This window comes from Akebia trifoliata, chromosome 11, assembly GCF_017979445.1.
Source record: "Akebia trifoliata isolate Shusen 1 chromosome 11, ASM1797944v1, whole genome shotgun sequence".
Lineage (NCBI taxonomy): Eukaryota > Viridiplantae > Streptophyta > Magnoliopsida > Ranunculales > Lardizabalaceae > Akebia > Akebia trifoliata.
The window spans coordinates 13,453,293-13,477,893 of NC_141385.1; the positions used below are offsets into that span (position 1 = coordinate 13,453,293).

Below are 24,601 nucleotides of genomic sequence, written 5' to 3' on the forward strand. Positions count from 1 at the left end.
ACAAGTTGAAAAATCGTGGACAGTCCATTTTTTGTAAACCATTTTTGATGGGGTTAGAAGTTTTGGAATGGGCTGATTTTTGGTGATGATGATCTCCTCACTGTAGAGATCATCCTCACCAAAAATCATCCAATTCCAAAACTTCTAACCCATGTAGGAAAAAAATGGTTGGGCAAAATGTTTGGTGCCGAACATTTCCCTTTATATATATATATATTCCTCCGTTTTATGGTGTGATAGGGCTATATTAGAATGCATTATTAAAATAGATAACGCGTAACGGAAAAAATGGTGGATTCTATAAATTAATTGCTTGTAATAACTTATCAACATTGTACACTGTTCACTTACAGTTGGAGAAGATTACAGGGAAAGCTATATAGGGTTTAGGCCAATGCAAGCTCCTCTACCTCTATTTGCTCAGTAGTGGGACTTACTTCTTGATAAGGATGAAGAATCCGCTTGATATCTTCTGCACTTAGTGTTTCATACTCAAGAAGGGCATTTGCTAATGCGTGTAATGCCTTCTCATGCTGAAAATTTTGAAAACCAGTGTTAGTAAAGAGAAAATATGCTTGAATCTACCTTTCTCATTCCCCGATTACAAAACTACACAATGAAACCAATGCCGACCTAAACAGATGAATTCTGGTGACGCTATAAGATTATAGAGAGTATTAGTTTCTCTTGAGACTAACATAATCCTCTTTACCATGCCTTGAACTAAATACAACATTACATGTAATGGGAAAACTATGACGACAAGTCTATGCAGGGTCAAGTCATCTTTCAAAGTTTTTAGTCTTTGGCTATCTGCCACAACTACCTATAAACGAAGGTGGATTTGAGACTATTTGAGTTTGTATCACAGAAATTAGTGAAGTATCATCGTCATCATCATCATGGTTTGGGCATTTTTATTTAAGGCAGAACTTATCCTAAAGTTTACCCGATTATGAAGATCTAAACCATCCAATCTTTTCACCTTTTGTTTAAACAATCAGAAAAATATGTGCAATGGCCCAAAAAGGATAATAAATTAGATGGTTAGAATCCTTCAATCAGCGTTTAGATAGTAAAATATCTTCCAGACGGAAACCATGAATGTTGGGTTTGATCCCCTTGAAATATGAGCATTTACAAAGCCCTTAGATATCCTTTCTTTGTTAAATTGACGAACAAATGGTGAAACATACACACCTTCTTTAGCAAGCCTTTAACACGATCATAAGCTTCCTTGAGGAGTTTCACCACCTGCAGTATTCAAACCATATCTGTCATAATCAGATTGAGTGTAGTAGCCAACAAAGCAGTCCAAGATTCATAGAACATACTTCCGCATCAACCCGTGATTGCATCTCAGTACCAGCCCGCTCTTTGATATAAACTGGCCCAATTGCATCACTCATCCCACAAGTCGATACCTAGGGCAAACAAGTTTAGAAACCATGCACAAAAATTTAAAAATAAAAAAGAAAAAACACTACAATTGGAGCATCTGTTCCTTCAGATGAACCTAGAGATGTTGCAATTCATTCTCTGGAATCTTCAGCCGACAGACTTTTAGGGAACTTCAAAACTAACTTTTGCTTTTCTCAGTTGCTTATTAGTATAAAATATTTTTCTTTAAAAGAAAAAAAAATAAAAAATGGGAGCAATATATGTTGATAACTATATATTTTCTTCACTATATTACAAGAATAAAAAACTAGAAAAAAATCACGTGGTATCCTCAAGAGATTTTCCACATGGTTGAGAGTTCTGATTCCTAGCAAAAATAAATAAATATTAGTTTATATTAATATTTATTTTTTATTTTTAGAAGTCTGGAAACTATGGCAGAGATTGGAGGAACTACCATGTATTGTGCAATCTCAGTAGCTGAATGAAGATCACTACTAGCTCCGGTTGTGACATGTTGCGAACCAAAAATAAGCTCTTCAGCAACTCTTCCCCCCATACAAACATCGAGACGTGCTAATAATTGTCTCTTGCTGATTGATGTCTCATCGTTTGAAGGGAGCTGTGTAACCATTCCTAGTGCAGAACCCCGTGGCATAATTGTGGCCTTGTGAATAGGATGTGCACCATCGGTATTGAAAGCAACAATTGCATGGCCACTCTCATGATACGCAGTAAGCTGAAAAGAAGGATGCATGGGCATATCAATGTTTAATCAAATATATCTTATGTCATGAAACAATGCTTTGTTGAATTCTCAAAGAGGAAGCAATATGATTCCACATATAATGCACATGATAGAACCTACCATTGAATTGGTCCAATACACAACTCCCAAGTTTGGCCTCATCAGATGGTCCTAGATATCCTATCTATAGACTTTATCTGGACTCATTGCCATGATTTTTCTAAGCATTTAGACAAAATGGTTAGGATCATCTGATTAAGTTGCTTCTTGGCCTAACCCTAGGTGGGTCCTACCTCCTGCATGTTATGCAGTTGATAGTATAGTCAGTAAACATTGATGTGAAATCTAGGTTACAAAAACAACCAATTTGATGATCCTATATATCATTTTCCCTGGATAATGTGCCAGAAGACAGAAAAGAAGTAAACTTGAACTGTTAGGATCAGCCAAATTTAATGTTTGACCTCTTGGAAACCCTCAGACCAATTTCGACATGCCATGTAGACCACCAAAATGACACTCCGACACATTAACTTAGATTTTCATTTTTACGTAGCTAAGCTACAATTGCAATTTTGACTTCATGGTCGCTTTGAAGAACATAAAACGAGCTATTAGCTTGACCTCCATCCTAGATTTAATCATGGATAACATTTTTACCTTCTTGGATTCTTCTGATAAGAACATTGTTTTCCGCTCTGTACCCATAATTATCCTGTCTTTGGCAAATTCCAACTGTGCAGCAGTTAACTTTTCAACACCTTCTACGGCAGCCTTAATAGCAGCGATGTTTACCAGGTTTGCCAAATCTATGTGCAAAGAAAATGGAAAAAGGAGTTCCAATAAATATACATAAAAAAAAATATGCTCTACCTGAGACCTATTGTAGAATAAAATAAAACAAACCTGCTCCATTGAAACCAGGAGTACCACGAGCAATTGCTTTGGCATCAACATCATCAGCCAAGGGCTTGTCTTGTAAGTAGAGCTCCAATATCTCTTGACGACCTCGGACATCAGGATTTGGAACAACAATCTAGAAGAAAATTTCATTAAAATTTTCCAGAATTAGGTGGGCAAAAGTATAATAAGTGTTTTACAAAAGTGTAACCCTTAAGCTAAATATGTCAAGAGGCATACTCCACCGTACATAAAGTATTCTCAATAATTAGATTTTCAAATTCGATGGCATTGGTGAGTTCTGAAATATTAAATCCACTCTGAAGCCTTAAGAAATTTGATCACGGTCTTCATTGACAACTAACCAAACATACAACATGGTCAAGCAAATCAACCAAACATGAGAAAGGTTGTTTTATCAGGATTCTAATGACTGGGTGAACCATAGTTCCGAGAACTATGTAACAAGAACACTCCATATTCTAAGAATTTGCCACATCATATCTACTTGTCAGACATACGCAGACAGACATAACCAGATATGTCATTGGTGTTTAGCTATAAAGTTCTAGTAAAATCTCTTTTAAATCTCAACAAAATTAGTGTTCTACACTTCACGTTAGAGTTGGTCACCGAAGTGCCCATCTATTTGTTACATAGGCCGAAAATAATACTGGACCAAGTTTCTAGTCTTGCTGTACTTCCCAAGAAGTTGCATTAGGTAAGCATTTCATGGATGAGATGACAAGGATCGATAGATAGAATTGGAAATCTGAAAAGTAGACAAGTTTTTGAAACCCCAACTGATTATTTAACAATACGGGCTTTGATACAAGTTCCATAAAATTTCTCCAACTTGTGTTGCCTATGTAACCCTTCAACAAAATTCTTCAGCTATACTATATGTAAACTCCTCGTAGATATATCTCAAGCTTCGGACCCTGCAATTACCATCCATTTCTCATGAAATTCTAAAAAACTTACATGCCTATCGAATCTGCCAGGCCTGGTTAAAGCTGGATCAAGGATATCTGGCAAGTTTGTTGCAGCCATCAGTATTATGCCCTACAAAAGAAAATTTTACCTCAATAAAAGAATGCACAAAGGAAACAATTGAAACAATTGGGTGAGATCATACCTCATTCTGCTCAAATCCATCCATCTCAACAAGCAACTGATGCAATGTTTTCTTCGTATGGCCTTCCCATTGCTTTCGAGTGGACCCGATAGCATCTATTTCATCAATGAAGATGATGCAAGGTGCCTATGAATATTGGTGGGATACAGTAAATCTAATAAGCACAGATATAAGAAGATTACAAAACTACTTGAATAGCAAAAAATGTGGAAACAATTTAGGAAAAGGACTACTAAGCTCAAATTAAATATATAAAATACTGACATCCTATTTGACAACAGGTTCATGATGAAATAAGAGATGATTGACTTCATGGAATAAGATGCTGTTAATCTTATTTTCAGGGTGATCATTCAAATAAATAAATAAAGAACAATCTACTGCTCGCACATGGGCCAGAGGTGGTTGTTATGCATTCAAACAGAATATTAGGACCAAAATAGAGTCCTCAACGGCACAGAAACTCACACTTCCACCAAAGCAGCCAGTCTTGACTCTACTTTTATAGTTGAGGTAGATTACAATGTGATTAGGTGTTCGTACTAGAGAAAGGAGGAATAAAATTAGTAGAAGTATCAAAGGATTTTCTGACTTTGTGGATAGAAATCAGTTTTACGGAATCACCTCTCAATGGGCATCATGTCAGCCCTGATCAAGGGGGAGAAATTTCCAAAATCTGTATTTGATGTCTTCATCAAGTTTGAGGTATTTATTCAAAAGAAATCCAGAGACACTCGACATTATGATTACACACTATGCATAATAGAGTTGATATATACCACCAAAACAGCCTAAACGTGTAGAATTGTCAAATATTATTTGTTAACTGAAACCAAAGTCAAAGAGTCCAGATATCATCAAAAAAAAAACCACCTTTTTCTTTGCAGCTTGGAATAGAGATCGTACACGTCGAGCACCAACCCCGACAAACCTGGCATACAATAGAAAGAAAATAGATTTTCATTCAAAAGATTCTTAAGACTCCTAAGCCTATAGAATGTGGCAAACCATTGTCAATACCAAACTAAGTAAGAAAATACAATAGGAAGATACAAGAACACAAATTGATGATGCCATCTAGGAAGAAATATGTGCTATATTAGTTCAAACATTTAAACTTGCTGATTAACATAAAATACCATCAAATATTTATTATAAGTTAGCCAAAATTACTATTAGATAACAAAATTGATATCATATATCTATCGAATTTTATTATAAGAAGACCAAAACAACTGTTAACCAGTAAGATTGATAACTTACATTTCCTCAAACTCAGAACCTGCTCTGTAAAAAAAAGGTACCCCAGCTTCCCCAGCAATAGCCTTCAAAGATCCAGATGCAATCATTATATTTATAAAAGATATTATAAACAAAAATAAATGGATAACATTGTCAAACAGCTGCTAAGATCCTATCATTCACAAAGAGCAAGGATTCCTTGTGGGAATTGCCTGGAAAGCAGAAATCTCCTTCTGAACAAAGCAATAAAAGGGAGACTAATTTAATTTAAGAAACAATTGGCTCCACAATCTCAGCTTTGACGTAAAAAGTTAAAAACATTCAGTTTCTCTAGGTCATTTTAGTGATGTGGGATCGCCAGAGCTAAGCATATATAGGGTTTTGAAATTTATGTCACTTGGTCATATTTAATAAGTGGAACTTTAGAGGCACCAAAGTCTGGAGTTAAATCAATTGTAGAGTTCCCATAGTTCATTGTGGACAATCTATGACGATTCATGGTTACTAAAAAACTGGCTTCAACTAACCACACATACTTTATTCTTGAATGGCATTCTTAAATTCAGATAGTGGCATTCACTAGATAGGGATTGATAAAAACTGAAAGAACTTTCAAATACTTTGCCAAAAATGGGTCACTAAGAAATAGAACAACTCAAAAATAAACTAGAAATGGTGGTGCCAATTGAAAAGGATTATTCAACTAGTAGAGAAAAATTGGTTTTACATATTCTAATAACTGAGTAATTGAGTAAGGATTCAAGATCCATGGCAAGAAGTAAGAACCATTTGTAAAATATGAAGTTATCAATTACCTTGGCAAGCAGAGTCTTTCCTGTACCAGGAGCTCCTGTCAAAAGAATTCCCTGCAAATAAATACCGATTAGACTTGAAGCATAATCAAGACCTAATTAACAGAGGAAAAGGATTTCTCAAGAAAACAATTTCTCATGTCACAATTGTTTTTCACTACATGCCCTTGGATCTTGGTACCTGTTTGTTCAAATGCTTGACAGAAATCAATAAACATTTTCTCGTGGACACTAACATGTATTCATATGTTGATTATCTATTTTCTTAAGCGAGAATTTCTCGAGAGAACATTTTCTCATATCCCACGTCTTTCACTACATGCACATTAAGGCCCCCACCTAAAAAACTACTAACCTGTAGCTTATTACTCCAGTCTAGTCTTTTCTAGGTACATATTATCTACTAAAGTTAACTATTTCCTCACTTAAGACTAGTTTAATGGAGAAAGGCACAATAATCAATAAGGGAAACATTATTTAATCATAAGGAAATAGTAACAAGAAATAATAGTGTGCCTAAGAGTGTGAACAATAAGTGAATGATACAACCTCCCTTTTTTAAGTCCATCCAAAACATAAAGTAAGAAAATCATCCACAAAAGTCATGCAAAAACATCCAAACTCACCCAAAACTTAGCTGTGATTTATGGAATAAAACAGAAAAAAGAAGAGAAGAACAAGAGAAAGATGAGGAAAGAGAGATTGGGAGTTGTTCTCCACAATTGGATCTTTTATTTATATTAACATACATACTAGGAGGCAAAATTATCGCTAGACAAAATATAAAAAGAGATACATCTCTATGATAAAATCAAAAAGACTATTCTACCCTTCTTGCAACAATAATTTCTTCTCAAATAAATACAGAAAATACAATACATTTACCTCTACCAAGCATAATAATATTGATGATTAAGGAGGTTCGAGACTTCTAAACATAACAACATTTACAGAAGACATTCATTTCACATAAATTTGAACTCCAATTACATAAGGTCTGAACAAACCTTGGGCAACTTCCCTCCAAGGCGAGTGAACTTTGTTGGGTTTTTGAGGTACTCTACTACTTCCTCAAGCTCTTGTTTAGCATCATCACAGCCTTTAACATCCTTAAAGGTTTTCACATTCTGAAAAAAAAAATTAATTATTTAGTGAAATGAAGAATTGTGCATTACACAAGAATCATAATTTTATGATTTATAACACAGTGCTAGAACAGATATCAAAAAGAGTAGTTTAATCCAACCACACTTTGATGCTTATTTTTTAATGAAGAATTCAAAAGCTATCTACTGAAACAAAACAGTAACCAATAAAATAAAAAAAGTGAACATTTTACATCTCATCACAACAGAGCAAAACATAAAACTATAATTATTGGCACACACACCAAAATACTTTTGACAGATGATATCAGCTATCTACCTTCTCTGGCATAAATTCTTTGTTCAACTCCTTTGGTGCATACGAAGAACTTGAGCCAACACCGGAAGTACCTATGCCACCCAAGCTGCCTACATATTTTTGAAGTGCAGCTGCACCCATTACCCTGAAACAATGCTTAGACTTTCAAACAGTCGACAACCATCACATGGAAGGTATTTAAAACAAATGTACAACTAAAAACTTATATCTTTCACTAGATAAAATCTGTAAATTCAATGAAAAAGAAAATACACAAGGTAATCACAGAGAAGATGCCAGAATTTGCACAAATTCCAAAGATGAGATTATACCACATCAAGCCAACCACAACAGTAAACAAGATAGTTGAGATGACCTCTTGCGCAAACCGTGTTGACCTGTTTGATGCTTTAGGATCAACCTAACATAAAAAATAAAAATAAAAAAGTATCAGCCAAGCATTGTAGGTTTGAAATGCAGGATATAACGACAGAAACCGCAGTTAGATAGAGAAAATATAAATATTAGCAATCTTTCATCTTATTCTAGGTGATTGTATCATCATCAATCATTATCAAAACCTTCTCCCAAAATTCTGGATGATCATATAAAAAACATACTGGACTTGAACCCACGAAATTCTGAAATTTTATAGATATCATTTCAGTTTCCCTTATAAAATTTCTGGTACCTGGACAGAAATTTAGAAATTTCAAGATTTCATTCTAATTTTAGTACAGGACCAACTAATGCTAAAACCAGGATTTAAACATTGAGTGAAGCAAAATGGCTGTTATACATTACTCCTTACCATCACCACATGCAATGGCTGCTTCTCAGATATGCCAGGGCTCAAAAAGGGCTCATCCATATTCTCTGATGCACGCTGCTTCAACTCTTGTAACTAATTGCAAAAACTCAACAGTTATTGGTTGGAGACTGCTAACCAAATAAAATTTCTAAAATATATGATCAAAAAATGGAAGGAATTTAATTTAAAGTTTGATATAACATTTTCTAGGGATTACTAAACAGAGAATATAAATTAGCACCAAGGCATGGTTAAAATTACCAATGTAGGAAGACTAGAAGGCTTGCCAGACTGTTCATCTGGAAGATATTCTTCTATGACATTAGTAACCACAAGAGCTCGAAGATATTCTACCACTCCTTTACCATCTACAGCATGATCCCTTTGTTCGAAACGTCTAATGACAGACTCAGGACTGCAAAAATATTTTAAGATAGCATCTTCAAATCCTGAAATATTAAACGTTTAAATATCTAACAAAAAACCCACAAGAAAAATAAAAACAAGCTATCTTACCATGTGCCAAAACATTGGAAGCAAAATCTTGTTCCATGATCTCAGAATCATATATGTAATGCTACAGTTAGAAAAGGTAGAACTCATAACATATGGTCATCATGTTAATTACTATCTTACTAGTAGAGAGAGTGTGTTGCACCATCATTCTAGGAGTATTGGAAGTTTACATATGTTTGACACAAATACTTCACCCATTTAGAAAAATCTAAGCACCATCGACTTCTGCACCTCCACCGCAATAATACTGCTTGGTACCAAAGCTAGTCATCATCCTTGCCAAACTTCTTTTACTTGTGTTACCTAGGCATACGATAGAACAAGATTATAATTCCCTTTGTCTCCATAGAATTGACGTACCTCTTAGCCCTATATCCTCCTCAAACGTAATATTCATTAAATAATTTCTAAACGTGGCATTGTCACCTTCCTTTAATCTTTTCATTGTGGAGCCGTATGCAATGCACAAAGGATGCCTGTACGGTTGTTGAATTCCATCTTTTTTTTTCTTCTTGTTATTCTTTATCTCTTTCCTTCGCCCGATCGTGCGAGATAGGAGAACCATTCATTATGTTATATCATCAGGGTAATGATCCACCAACCTGCTAGTGCTTTTTATGAGGCACAAACAGGAGAATTTTTCCTGGAAGCGGAAGAACTGCTGAAACTCCGCGAAACCCTCACAAGGGTTTATGTACAAAGAACAGGCAAACCTTTATGGGTTGTATCCGAAGACATGGAAAGAGATGCGTTTATGTCAGCAACAGAAGCCCAAGATCATGGAATTGTTGATCTTGTAGCTGTCAGGGGCGGAGACGGGATTTTTGGTCAGTAGGAGCTAAGTGCTAACGATGGACAATCAATATTCTTGGTTTCCTTCTATGCCAATGTTGGGCTTGTTACGATGGTTGGACTTTAATCTCCATAATAAAATTACTAACTTGTAGGATAAACTATGTTTAATCTATTCACGTTGTCTTCAATGTGCTGTAAAGAACCCTTGATTTTTCTACTCCAAAACCCATCCTTCTCCCTCTCCAAAAATCCTATTTTGTTATTAATGTTTGAATGTTGAAAGAGATAAAAACTTAAGGTTAAAGACTTTACCTTATCTCTAAGCTGTTAATTTCCAAATGAACTATTTTTTTAACCTACTCATTTCTTTCATCTTAAACCCATAATCTTCAATTTCTTCGAGAAATTCCTGATTTTTCTACCTAAAAACATCATGTACTTCTCTACTGAAGATGACTAAAAATGAATATAAAAAGCATTGCGCTAAAATTGAAGATGACTGATTTTTTGGATATAATGAAGGATTTTTTAGTAGAGGTAGATGATGTTAGGTTAAACCACTTTCAATATCTAATAGAAACCCCTAATTGTTCTACCTTTAAAAAAATACATCATGTACTTCTCTAAAAATCTTATCTTGTTCTTGATGTTTGAAGGTTGAATACGAAAGACATTCAAGGTTAAAAACGAAGCTAACAACCTCACCATAAAGTTGAAGTTGACTGGTTTTGGGAATATAATGAAGGACTTTTGAGTTGATGTTGAAGATGAGTTTAGGTTAAATCCTTAGTCTTCAATGTCTTGTAGAAACCCCTGAGTCTACTACCCGAAAATACAATCTTTTTCTTGAGGTTTGAAGGTTGAAGACGATAGAATCGCAAAACTAAACTTGGATGAAAATACTTACCCAACTACTGGAGATGATTGGTTTGGGGGATTGAGATTGAATAGAGGTTAAAAGTGAGGGCCCTCAAAAAAATTCTCATTAGTCTGAGGGTAAGATAATCTAGGTCAAGGAATGCATGTTGTTAGTTTGAAAAACACATGGTATCTCTAATATCGATAAAAACGTGTAGGGATTTTTTTAAAAGGAAAAAAATGCATGCCCTATTTGGCTCCTCCCTACCGAGGAAAGAAACTTAAAGCGGACAATCCGCTTCAAAGTTTTGGAGCAACCCTCCCCTTCGCATGATGTGGATTCACTCCATGTTTTGGTGAATTTTTAGGAACCGCTCTATTTTCACGTTGGTGACACATACCACTTGACCTCATTCTTATCAACTAAAAAAAACCTCGAAATTTTTTATTTTTCTTCCCTAAATTAATCATCTTCAACCTCTTGGATATGATGATGAGGATGAAGATGGTGATTATGACAACAATGATAGTGATGAGATGATGATGATGATAGTGGTAACGATGGTTGTGAAATGATTATGATGATGATAATGATGATGGTGACAAGGGCAATGGGGTCATTTTTCATTAGCCTATATGAAAACACCAAAGTCAAGAGGCATGTCTTCGGTTTGAATAAAATAAGGAGGTATCTCAAATATTTAAATATTAAAAAAAACATTGAAGGGCATATCAATATTTTGAAAACATAAACACTACACATCAAGTGTCACCTAGAAAGGAAATTTCCAAATACCCGGACTAGCCTCACTAGCTTAGTAAGATTTTGAGCTCACCTTGTGGCATCCAAAAACATGATTTGGTGACATGGGGTTGTAGAGGAAATAAATTCTATGAACTTTGAAAAACAAATCAAAAAAATGTTATATTGTTGAATTTTAATTTCAAATTTGGGAGTACCGTAAAGGTTCAGTAGCCTTTCATTTTCAAAACCTTATATATATATATATATATATATATATATATATATATATTTTTTATCTGAGTTTTTCCATGAAATCTAGTGGGCAATGGTGTTGGATTGCCAATGTGGTAATCCATTTGAGCTCAAGGACCCTTAGTAAGAGTTAAAATCTTACTAAGTTAGTAAGGAAAGTGTTTTTCATTTTCAAAAATTTTGAAGCAAATTCCAAGTTTCAAAGAAAAAGGGGGAGGCTATCTTTAATATCAATCAAAATGTGTGGGAAAATCAATAATAAAAAAATAATTAAGTTGTGAGTTTGAAAACACAGGGCTATCTGTAACTCTAACATATATTAAAATGTTGGGGGTAAATAATGACGGTCAAAACACGGGTAAATCATCAATTTTGGTTGTTTTTTCAAAGTTCAGTGGGGGCTATAACCCCCACTCGTCCCCACTTAGTTTCATCCCTAATAGCAGTCGAAAATACCGGGGATTCCACGTAAATCCGTGATTCCATTTCGAACCATAATTCGAATAAACCCCGATTTGATATTTTATCTTCTTAACCGGAAGAAAATCAGGAATAAAATGCGGTAAAATTTTTCATTTTAATTGTAAATGGAAATAATTCAATTCATAATTATCCGGTTAGGATCGATCTAAACCAGCCCATTCTGTATACGATTCAATATGCCAACTATTAAACAACTTATTAGAAACACAAGACAGCCAATCAGAAATGTCACAAAATCCCCCGCTCTTCGGGGATGTCCTCAGTGTCGAGGAAATGTATAATTCTCCTGTCTATAAGTATATGAGGCATAAGATAAGATGTTACATCATACAATCTATTATTATCCTTATTATTACATAAATCTAATTGTTATCATTATTCAAGTTTTACAATATATTGCTTGTGTGTATCTTCTTTGATGATGAATTTCAAGACATCCACGAAGTATGTAGAGTTATTAGGAATTTCTTAATGGATTAACCTTCTATCATAAAAGAGTTCAATGAGGTGGAAAAGAGATTTTTTGTGAAAAAATGGGAAATCTTAATCTCATAATGATGTCTTATCATTCTTTTTCCTTGCACCTTCCTCAAATAGGGAAACATCTTCCTTGTTCTATTTTTGTATCATGTTCTCTTTTCTGTGTTGTGGATTAGAAAAAGCATACATCATATTTGTCTCAGCACATGTATCAGACTCCAACACCCATACTTGTATCAATGCACTACAGGAAAAAATCATTGGGAAACTTTGTTGTCCTGGTTGACTAACTTGACAAGAATACAGCGAAAAAGAAAATTTGGGCAAATGGAGAAGTGTGTGCAGTACATGCACGCAAGAATAGCAGAGATGTATAGTCTTACTGTCTAAAAGTTATTCTTATGAGTGATGTTACCCAAGAAAATTCAAAATGGTTGTTGCATCCATGTTGAATTTCAAGAGTAACTGTTGTATTCATGTTGTGTTGAGGTTGTACCCTTGGTGTATCTAGGTAGCATAGCTTATGAGACATTATGAAATGTGGGAAAGTATGTGGTGAAATAAGGACTAAAACAAGAGTATTAGAAATTCAGTTTTACTTCATTCCGTGAAGTTAAACAATCAGGGCTATTCTCTTACTTAGACAATTGGCAGAGAAGTTCAAAGATAGGAGGAAGAATGTCTGCAAGGTCTTTATTGACGTTATAATAAAGTGCCCAAGGAGATATATAGTGATCATTGAGGATAAGGATTTGTTGATTGACTAATCTTCATTGACATTAAGGAAGAAAGGGGTCCCCATTAAATATATGAGGAAGATGTGTGAGGAAGATGCAACTAGCACAAGAGCAATTGATGTATAAATAAATAAGTTTCTACTTGCATTGGTTTACACTAAGATTCAACCCTAAAATCATCAATTGTATAAATAACAGTTGATGTAGAAATATATGAACGTCAAAACTCTGGAATCCATTCCCCAAAATCTTAATAAACAAGAGACCTTTTTTTTCTGAAAAATGACAGAATAATCCAAGTTGCAAACTTTCTGAAAATAAATGAAAAATAAATTTTAAATTTAAATAAGATTGCAGAGCCAAACCTATGCTTGTTTAACTCAGCCAACAAAGCACTCTGAATTGCCACATTCTTGGGATTGGCGTCAGCTTCAGCAATCAAGCGTTCCAATCGCTTCTCTTGCCGCCAAAACGGCCACCAATTCAACCACTCTGAGAACGCAAGCTTTTCGAATCCTTTTTTCGCGGAAGCCAACACTCCCATAAAAAACACTAGTACTGGAAATCCATTCGCCGCTCTCTCACTCTCCTTCAAATTTTCAGATTTCGTCTTAATTTCCACTTCAGAACTAACATCTCCTACTGCTTCAGCTTCCACAACTAAAGTCTCTGAGGCTTCTGGTACTTCTCTTGAACTCTCACTACTAGATTCCTCAGAAAAACCATAAATTTTCTGGTTTTCAAAATCCGAACTCGAATCGTGGTGATCCGAGAAACTCGATTCAGAGCTCGGATTCGAGTTTTCAGACAGCATTGAAAGAGGAATTAGCGGCAAGAGACGATGAATTCGAGATTTCCATGAATGCGATTTAGATGATGAGAATGAAACACAAGTGAAGGAATTACATCGATTGTAGTTGAAAAGAGAGGAAAGATGACGTTTTGTGGGAGAAAGATGAGTAGAAGAAGGTCTGCAAAGGAGAACAGCTTGAAGAGCAGTCATGGAGGAGATAAATTAGGTTTTTTCTCTCTCTCTCTGTAACTGTCTAAGATCAATTAGGGTTTATGTAGAATCTCTCTCTCTCTCTCTCACTCTCAAACAAGTTCGAGCTTATTAACCACAAGATCGCTTCGGAGAGAAACAAGGAGGAGACGCTTGAGGATTGGAGGAAAAATAAAACCTTATCTCCAATTGAAATTGGCGCCGATTTTCACTTGCTCTGACTCACTGAAACATAGGGAGAGAGAGAGAGAGAAATGATAATTGACAGTTGGTGAGCCGGACTGAGTTTGTGACTCGTGAGTTGAAACTCAGTTGTGAGTCAGACTGAGTTTATGACATTTGGAGAGTCAAGACTCGTGAGTTGAACATTCTGAGCAAAATCGATCGATCTTATCAGCACGTTTAATTCATCACACTTGATGTTGATTATCGAGCACACTCAATTAAATTCTTGACAAAGATCTCTACTTCAACAACAAGAAGTTGCTTCAAAAATAATAATTTTACAAAAGGGTCAGATAATTCAATCATTCCAAATAAATTAATATAAACCATGATTTTAAATCTCGTCTGAGATCATCAAAATTATTCTTCCGAGTTCTCTTGGCATCGTCCACCAACAAGAAGAATTGACAAGTCATTTCGAAGACATGATTTGTATTTGTTATAATTTTAAAGCATTTTTTTAAATTCGGACAACTCAAATAAATTTGATATCTCATCTGAGACAACTCGGTCTTATTCAAGTTAAAACATAAATCTATATAATAATGCATTGCTTTATTTAGATAAAATATCATATTAGTATTACTTGTTTTCATCTTGTCCTTGTTCTTTTCTTTTCTCTTTCTTTTACTTTAATTTTTGAAAAAGCAAAGTAACTTCTTTCTTTAGTCCCAATGTCAGAGAAACATGTGTCTTTGAGCCCTTAAGAGTGAAAATTTCCTATTGGGTTGGAGTCTAAGGTGTACCCAAGTTTTCCTCTCATAAGAGCAATCATGCTATGGTTTTAAAACTTGTCCGACATCGACATGTATCATTCGAGTTAACTCGGTATTAAAGTTGAATGAGATTAACTCATAAAATCACTTTTTTGATCAAGATTTAGGACTCCCGTTCAATTTTTTTATTTATCTCACAAGACGTCTCAAACGTATTAAAAAATTCGTCCGAGACAACTCGATATCGAGCCTGAACGAGACAAGACGCGAAACCAAGTTTTAAAATCATGAATCATGCTCCTCCTTCGAATCAACTCATTATAACACACACATACCGATTCAAGTTGGAGCGGTGTGGTATGGTGCGGGGTGGCTATCATTAAATGTCTTTTTATGAATTATTTCCTTATTGTGGACAATTGTGTCTATTTGTTAGATTTTTTTTTTTAATTTTCCAATAAAAACTTGTGGTCCGACCATTCTGCTTCATTGAACCAACACATTTTTTCTTTTATTCCATTTATAAAAAGAATCATTTATTTCATCCAAACTTGACTTTATTTTAAAAACTATGCTCTTAAAGGTATCTTCCAAATTTCTAGTTTTTCTTTACTTTCTCTTTCCTTTTTTTTTTTTTTTCAAACAAACGAAAGTGCAAGTTTTTATTCCCTATCTTAGTGGCAAATACAAAGAAGGTTACATATTGTTATAAATAGGGTTGTTGTAACGCATTTTTACTTCCTAATTGTAAAAACCTAGTAGAGGTAAAAAAAAATCTCTTAAAGAGAGTGACCTAGTTCACACCTCAACCTTGTTCAAAAAAAAATTTCCTTGTAGGAGTGATCCAATTTTGAAAATGATACAAAGTTTTGTTGAAGATCATAACCCAATTCAAATATTTAATATCTTTGAAACAAATCAAAGGTATTGGTAATTAAATTAAATTTGTACATATTTATTATTGTTAGAACAACACATGGTTTTAAAACTTGGTATCTTGTCTTATCCCCTTGGGTATCAAGTTGATTCTAGCCATCTTGTTTTGAAGGAGCCAAATAACTTAAATCAATTTTAAAAGATTTACTAACATATCATTGTATTTAAAAAATTATACTTTGTTATTATAAGGTGGATTAGTAGATCTTTGATTACAAAATCTTTTTATTTGATATATATACAAAGTTATATTGATAGTAAATATTTAAATTATTAAAAAATAATTATTTCATACAAAATTAGTTAAGTGGTTGTGTTAACTCTTTCAATATATTGAAAATATTGAATAAGTTAACTTTTTTTTATTTATTGGTGAGCCTATTAAGGGGGGAATCAATTAAAAGCATTTAAATCGATATTTTTTTGTAAATACACCTAAATTAATAAATGTCCATCATAAATCTTATTTTATATTAATCAAAATATTTGGGGTTGTTAAATCACCACTCCAAAATATTGTAATTATAAAGCGTTCTAATTTTTTTTATTAATATTTTGGAGGAGGGAACTAAAAATACACTACTAGAAAAGATTTTAGGCCAAGGATCTTACCTCCTCAACTTGTAGTAAAAATTCAAGACACCATTTTGGGTGTTTAATAACATGATTCTCCAATGATTTTAGCAATTTTTTGCGATAAAAGTTGAAGCAGCTTGGTGTAATAGAGTTTCGTAAAGCTTTGTGTTGAATTAACGTGGTTCCAAACCACGGTTTTACAAATCAGGGTATAAGGTTCTTTGAGTTTTGCAATGACAATAAAAAATTGATATGGAAATATTGTTTTTACCCTTAAACATTAAACCAAATTCGATTTGATGTCATCTGTTAAAGTCAATCCTTGTAGGGCAGGTTTCAAAAACCCTAAAAACACACAACTTCCCTTGGTTCTCTACTACACTCTGATCAACCACTCCAATCATTCTTTATAGAGGTAAGTTCATTTAAACCCAAAAATTAGATGAAAAACTTGTTTTTTTTATATCATAAATCAGTAGATAAAATCAACTGCGTGTATTCCATGAGGTTGATTCAGACTGGCTCTTACAAATTGAGTTTGTGTGTAATTATTCTATTATATCCCAAGTTTCCTACAAAATCCAATGAAAAAATGATTCGCAAACTCTCACAATTTTCTTTTTCTTTTTTTAACCTAGTTAAAAAATTACGATAAAAAATATAAAAAAATAAAAAAAAAAACTGAGAGTTTGTATATTTCCTAAAATCAATTCAGACTGACTCTTACAAATTGAGTTTGGGTATAATTATTCGATTCAATTTTCTCAAAAATTGATTTTATTATTTTATAAAATGATTTTCGATGAAAAATGTAATGGAAAGGTCTCATTAAGTTGAATTCGATTTGAAAATCTAAGAATAAATAAGAATTTTTTATCTAGTTGATGAAAGTTTTGATCTTATATATTACATTTGATTTTTTTCTTTGATTTATTGATTTTTAAACTTATCCTTAGCCAACTTCGCCTCCATCAATTCTAATTTCTTGGATGGTATTGGTTCCATTAAAAATATATACATATTTTTGTTTTATATTGTGATTGTAGTCACGATTAGTTTTTTTTTTTAAAGATGATAGACATACAACACCGTAATAAAATAACAGTCATGATTGTCGTGTTTTGTGTGTTAGCAACTTTCTTTCATGTTAGACGTCAAAGATTACTTCAAGGAAAATTAAATTTAAATCAAGATTACAAAATAGACAATATATTGAGAAGATTATATTGTGAAAGGCATAAATTATCATGAAAAATCTTCGGATAAATAGGATGGCATTTCATAAAATATGTATTCGTTTGAAAAAGCTTCGGTTAAAAGATGGAAAGTCGATAAAGGTGCTAGAACAGGTTGTTATTTTTCTCATTACTATTTAACACGATATGAAAAATAGGCGTGTAAAATTTAACTTCATATGATATGAAAAAATGGTAAGTTGATATTTTAATAATGTTCTTAAAATGGTTATTAGCATGTATAAGGATGCTATGAAATCAACTAACCACAGTCCCTTTTAAGCATACAGATAATTTTCATAAGTTTTTACATTAACAAGTTCTTACTTAACATAGGATCTTGTGGTGTCATTAATGGTGCATATATACATGTCATGGTCTTTTTAAAAGAACAAGCTAGGTATAGCAAAAGAAAAAGGGGCATTCGCTAAAATATACTAATATATTATACATTTGATATGAAGTTTACATATATGTTTGCTAACTGGGAGGGTTCAACACATGATGGTAAATTACTGAGATATGTAGTAAGAACTAATCAAATGGAGAGACATATTGTATCATCTACTATGTTAAATTCTAGAGTGTATGGTATAAAATTATTTAATCTTATTTAAACTAAACTAAAACAGATTATTATTCTCCATATCAATTAGTATTACTAGGGGTGCACATGACTAGGTTTGGAGGCAAAATTGGAATCGAACCGAACATTATCGATTCCACAAATCTGAAATTGGAATCGAACTGAACCAATCCCAACCGACCTTAATTCATTTCAATTCGATTTTGGTTCTCCTATTTACTAATTTCAATTTTCAAAAGTAAAAGTAAAATAGTTAAAACTAAGCAAAATAAATATTAAAATTTCATTATAAGCAAAACTTCACTAATAATACATTAAAACCCATTAAAATTTTAGAAAGTAAAGCAAAAAAGTCAATTTTAACATTTTTCTTATAAGGGATGACTGAAGATCAAAGGCATAATTAAAACCAATATTAAGAACCCAAATCAAAATTTTATTTGTTCGAAGTCGAATCTATAGATGCGTGATTTTTTATTTCCAAAGATCACTACTACGAAGGTTTGAAGTCGCCACTATTCCTTTTTGTAAAAGGGTGTGAATGGTCACTCGGGGTATACTTTTAGAAAAAGTATCATTTTGGCACTTAGTAACTCTCAAACGGATAAGATATCGATTCACCTAAGTTCTAGGTAAACGGTTCGATTAGAGAAAAGGGAAGGTGTTAAGCACCCCTTTCTCTCCACCAATTTGTAAAACCCCAAATTTTCAATTTGTATCTCGAGGAAAAAATAAATAGTGGAATTTTAAGAAAATCTTGAAAGTGGGACTTAGGGTAAAACTGTAGGATCTTGTTCTGATCATTTTTAATAGAATCTGACCTCACCATTGGATTCAAAATGATTGAAAAACATACTTTAGCCGGTAAGCACGCTCAAATGCGAGTCCGAATATAAAAGTTACAAAATCATCGATTATCGGGTCGGACCAAGCTAAAATAGTGACTTTTTGTTAGAGAAAGAATTTTAAAATTCGATCATACCATTGGGTTTCTAACGAAAAATTATTAAACATGGACTATTTATTTGTCATTTTTGGAGATCAGGAAATCGAATTATCGTCAAAAACGAAAACGACATCAAGTTTAGGGGTCACCTCAGGCTAAAAATGTAAACTTTTGATAGAGACATAATTTGTATAAATTGACCACACCATTAGATCCGGAATGAAAAATTAGGCGAAATAGAGTATTCATTTGTCAGTTTTATAGTCCGGACGGTCAAGTTATCGTCGATCAAAACAATTGACAAAATACCGAATTCGTCCCACATTTTATATAAATAATATTTTTTAATTTTTTTTTCTCTCATCTTCCCCAACGCGTCCAAACAGCCGAGACTTATACAAAATGAAAAATTTGTTTTTCTTCAAACTTCCACCTCAGATTTCGAGCAAACGGCTCGCCGTCGACGATCGATGCAGAAGGGAGAAATGTACGCAGCTACGTTCTCTACAAAACCCACCCAACCTTTCTTCGTTTCACTTTCTATTTCATCCAATATCATCAAAAATCAGCCGTATTTGTATACGGAAATTTCGAAACTTTGACCTCGGATTTCGTCCGTTTCGGGGTCAAACCGTCTTCCGACACAGAAGGGAGAAATGTCCGCAACCTCATTCTTTACATAACCCAACCAAATTCCTTCCATTTTCTCGTCTTTTTCACCCCGTATAGTCAAAAATCAGCCGTATTTTTATACGGAGATTTCGTAACTTCGATCTCGATTTTCATCGATTTCAGAGTCAAACCGTCTTCCACCGTAGAAGGGAGAAGAGACGAGCACGTCGAGATCTTCAAAACCACTAGGCCATATTCAAAAATCAGCCGCTTCGAAGTTCGATCCATCTCGATTTTCGTGTCGATATCCTCGATTTCCGTGCACACGCTTTGATCCTTTCTTCTAGAGATTGTAAGGAACTCTCAATTTCTATTAGTAATCGTAGATTGTGAAAATTGCATTTAGGATTTTATTAGAAAAATTTGGATGTATTTTTAAAATATAGAACTCTTTTGTTATTTCAAAAATTCATGCCAGAAATTGCATGTTTGATATGTTTAATTGTATTTTTAATAAATTATACGTGGGTAGGGTATTTTAACGGGTTATTTCCATAAATTGGGTCTTATGCACTGCTCGGACCGCGTTTTGATATAAAATTTGTATTCTTTTTCATATTATTAATAAAAATAAATTCTATAGTTGGAAAATGTGATTTAATATTCAATGAACTCATATTGAGTTGATGAATATCAAAAAATGGATATTTTATGAAGAGATTGAAAACTGTAAAAATCAGAAAAAGGGAAAAAGGGTATGAAACGGTAAAATGTCAGAGTCACACCCGAGGGGTGATGTCTGCATTTTACGTTGTTGTGTTGTATGCAGGTTGGTGAACAGATATCCAGGGATAATATTGCTGGTTGCATGTTTATTTAAATTTCTGTTAGCGCGAGGCGCTGTTTATGTTTTCGTTTTGTTATTTATTTTAGGCCGGGTGGCCACACTTGCATGGTAAGAAACTAGATATCTATTCTCAACCTTGTATTATTAATTTCTCTTTTATTTTCAAATGAAAATAATATATATATGTAACTATTTTGTGAGCTGTTAAAGAGTTTGTGAATACCTGAAGGGATAGTGCGTCATATCATCCGGAGTGGTGTACTATCCTAGGATGTACGGTAGGGACCACCAAGCTCATACGTGGTATGGGACGCGTATGAGAGTGGAGTCACAACTGGAATCCGGGTTATTCCTCTCTGTCTTTACCAGTGAACTTGTAATGTAAAGGTGGTCGTATACGAATGGTTTGTATATTTGGGAATCACATGTACACCTGATAGGCATAGACGAAGATGATTGGTCAGTGATCACTAACAATCTATAGTAATCGAACGTTCTGACACATCGAAAAGAGACCCATTGCTTACGGTCACGTCAAACGACCAATCTGAGCCGGATAAATGGTCAACCAAGCGTGGTAAGTGCAGCGACCGGTCACAAAATCAGGAACTAAAAGCTAGAGAGAAATTGTAACATCATGTCCCGATTGGGAGCGATCCAGTTGTGAATCCCAACACTCTAATTCCAATACTCCACCATTGTGTATTATGTATCTGTTGTTTATTTTGATATATAAAATGAAATCCATGTTTATTATTTCCCTTTGATCAATTAGATTTGTATAAAAAGATAATGTTATAGTGAGTACTGCTGATCGATGTAATGTGAGTTTTAAAATGTTTAGTTGTTCATCCCTGGCTATATATACCAGTTAATCGTAATTTCTTCTGTAAAACTTTGATTATTTTAAAATGATTCAGTATGCTTATTCGTTCATGTTAGGAAGGGTTATTGGCAGAAATTGTTTATTTTCCTACTGGGTAACCATTATTACTCACCATTTCTTTCTCCATTTTTTTAGTTTCAGATCCGAAGTTTGGCGAGGCAGATATAGAGTACGAGTGAGAATCATCTGGTGGGTCAGATAGACAGACAGAGTTCGTCACTTGGTAAGTATTGGGGTTATTACCCCTAGTGGTGTCGATTTATCCGAGAGTATTATACATGTTGTTCTGAGTGTTAGGATTTCTGTTAGAGTGAGAAATTTTGTATAATCCTGTATCCTGGTTATTCTTCCGCACTCTGATCTTTCGTACGTTATTAGACTTATATAGGCTTCCGCTAGTATTATATTTTGTATCTGTATGGAGGATTGTATGTCGTTTATCAGGTGCTGATTAAACGCCTTGGAATGCTAACATAAACAGAGGAGACCATGCCGAAATTTCGAGGTGCCACCTAGTACCTCGAGATCTGACATGGGGATTTGTATTAGTGTTCGGTGGGGCACCACACAATTAGTGGTAACCTCAAAAGTAACTTGGACATTTTGAAGTAAATAGAATAAAAAAGTCACATGAATGGCGATTTGTACCCTAAAAAGGGATTTGTTATCAGCTCAAACTATAACGATCATCTCATTGAAAGAGATGATCCTTATAGAAATTTAGCATTGGGAATGATATATTTTTTTTGAAAAATGTTGGCTAATGGTTACGAGTTCATTCTTTTAATACTCCAAATTTTCAACTCGTATCTCGAAGAAATCAAATAGTGAGATTTTGAGAAAAACTCCGAAATAGGGTCTTGGAGTAAAATACTTGGATATTATTTTGTTTATTTTCAAGAAAAACTTACTTCGTCATTAGATTCAAAAAAGTCGGAATATATACTTTAGTTAGTAAGCAAGTTCAAATTCTAATTCAGATGAAAAAGTTATAAAATCCTCGAATTTCGTGTTGAATGGGACCTAAAATAGTGAAATTTTATTAGAGCGAGAATCAAGAAAATTTGACATTACCGTTAGGTTCGCAACTAAAAAATATTTGAAATGGGACGTTCATTCCCCATTTTTCGAGTCTGAATAATCAAGTTACGATCAAACTAGAAATGATGAGAAGAAAATTACAAATATACCCTCATCACTTTTTATTTAAAAGAAAATTAGTTTTCTTTTATTCCTTTCTTTTCTTCTCCAAAGAACCAAACGACAATCATTCTCAACCCAAGGGTTTCGACCTATTCCCATTAAGTTCTAACGCGAACGAGGCTGAATTGAACCTTGACAAAGAAGGCAAAGTTGTCGGTCACAACGAGAGCTACAACTTCACCATCATTGCTTGTCCATTCTCGTTCGTTTTACCTATCTCCCATCAATAGCCAGCCGTGTAGTTCGAGGGCAACTCTACACCTTCCATCCAAAGACTTCATCGAGTAGGAGTTAGAGTTACTCTTCATTATAGAAGCGAATAAAAACGCCGTCATCGAATGTTTTGCAAACCTTCGCCCATTTTGAATCCAAGTCAGTCCAATCTCGACTCTCGTGCCATACAATCTTGATTTATAGTGATAGCTCATCACCCTTGACGTCCACAATTGTAAGGGATTTTCAATTCTTAGTATTAACCTTAGATTTCGAAGTATGTATTTAGGTTTTTAACAAAACTTATTGTTTGTTTTTTAAATCGTAGAAATCTTGTATTTAATTTTAAATTCATGTTAGAATTAGATATTTGATATGCTTTTATCAAATTTTAACAATAAATTTGTGGGTAGGTCGAAGGGTTTGAAGAACGGAAGAAAAACCCAAAAATTGGATCAAAAGATCGAAATTTCGCGAATGTGTTCAGTGTTGTCGGTAGGAGGTGTCGGTGGCACCGACATCTGTCAAAGGCCATTCTGTCGGTCCCACAGACAAAATCAGGCTTTTACCACCGACAAAATAGTTTGATCAAAACTGCTTCTGACTTTTTGGTTGTCTTCCTCATGCCTTATACATGTTTTCTCACCCTTCATTTCATTAATGTCATCTTTAATTTTTTACTTTCCATTTACTTTAAGTTCTTTAATGAAATTAAGATTTTACCCCCCATTTTGGAACAATGGGAATGATTTCAGGATCTAAATCTCAAAAGATCAAAATCCGAATTTTGATTTCAAGAACAAAACATAAATTTCGACGTTTTCGACAAATTTTCAAAAGTTAATATCTTTCGCGTTACTTTGAATTAAAATATAAAAATTTTATGGTGTCGAATCTCGTGTTCAAGGCTTTCATTTTCAAAAACCCTTTTTCAATTTTAAGAACGTTGAAAAATCAAGTTTCCGACACTAAGCCAAATTTTTACCATATTTTCCAATTTTAACAGTTTGCCTTCGTATACTTATTGTGTGGCACTCTGCCAAACGCTAACACAAAACTCCATATCAGATCTCGAGGCACTAGATGACACCTCGAAATTTTGGCATGGTCTCCTCTGTTTATGTTAGCATTCCAAGGCGTTCAACCTGTTCCACCTGATAAACAACATACATTATCCTGCATATATACATACAAAATATAATACAAAGTGGAAGTCTATATACATCTAATAACGTACAATAGATCAGAATGCGAAAGGATAAATCAAATACAGGATTATACAAACATTCCTCACT

General features: G+C 33.9%; 1 protein-coding gene across 2 annotated transcripts; it reads right to left on the reverse strand.

Moving 5' to 3' along the window:
• Nucleotides 1-277: 277 nt before the first annotated feature.
• Nucleotides 278-14,552, reverse strand: LOC147390991 (ATP-dependent zinc metalloprotease FTSH 11, chloroplastic/mitochondrial-like). Of its 2 annotated transcripts, none has more exons than XM_086460277.1 (17): nucleotides 13,688-14,552; nucleotides 8,718-8,871; nucleotides 8,445-8,549; nucleotides 7,978-8,066; nucleotides 7,667-7,790; nucleotides 7,249-7,368; nucleotides 6,245-6,295; nucleotides 5,451-5,512; nucleotides 5,061-5,118; nucleotides 4,188-4,313; nucleotides 4,034-4,114; nucleotides 3,056-3,185; nucleotides 2,810-2,958; nucleotides 1,859-2,140; nucleotides 1,335-1,424; nucleotides 1,201-1,254; nucleotides 278-533 (listed from the first exon to the last, which is right to left on the reverse strand). In XM_086460277.1, exons 1-17 carry the CDS (start codon nucleotides 14,323-14,325, stop codon nucleotides 387-389), a joined length of 2,460 nt encoding a protein of 819 aa, XP_086316403.1. In that variant the 5' UTR covers nucleotides 14,326-14,552; the 3' UTR covers nucleotides 278-386. The 2 variants fall into 2 exon arrangements, with proteins under 2 accessions (XP_086316403.1, XP_086316404.1); XM_086460278.1 differs by having other exon boundaries at nucleotides 8,457-8,549; nucleotides 13,688-14,551.
• Nucleotides 14,553-24,601: the final 10,049 nt, after the last annotated feature.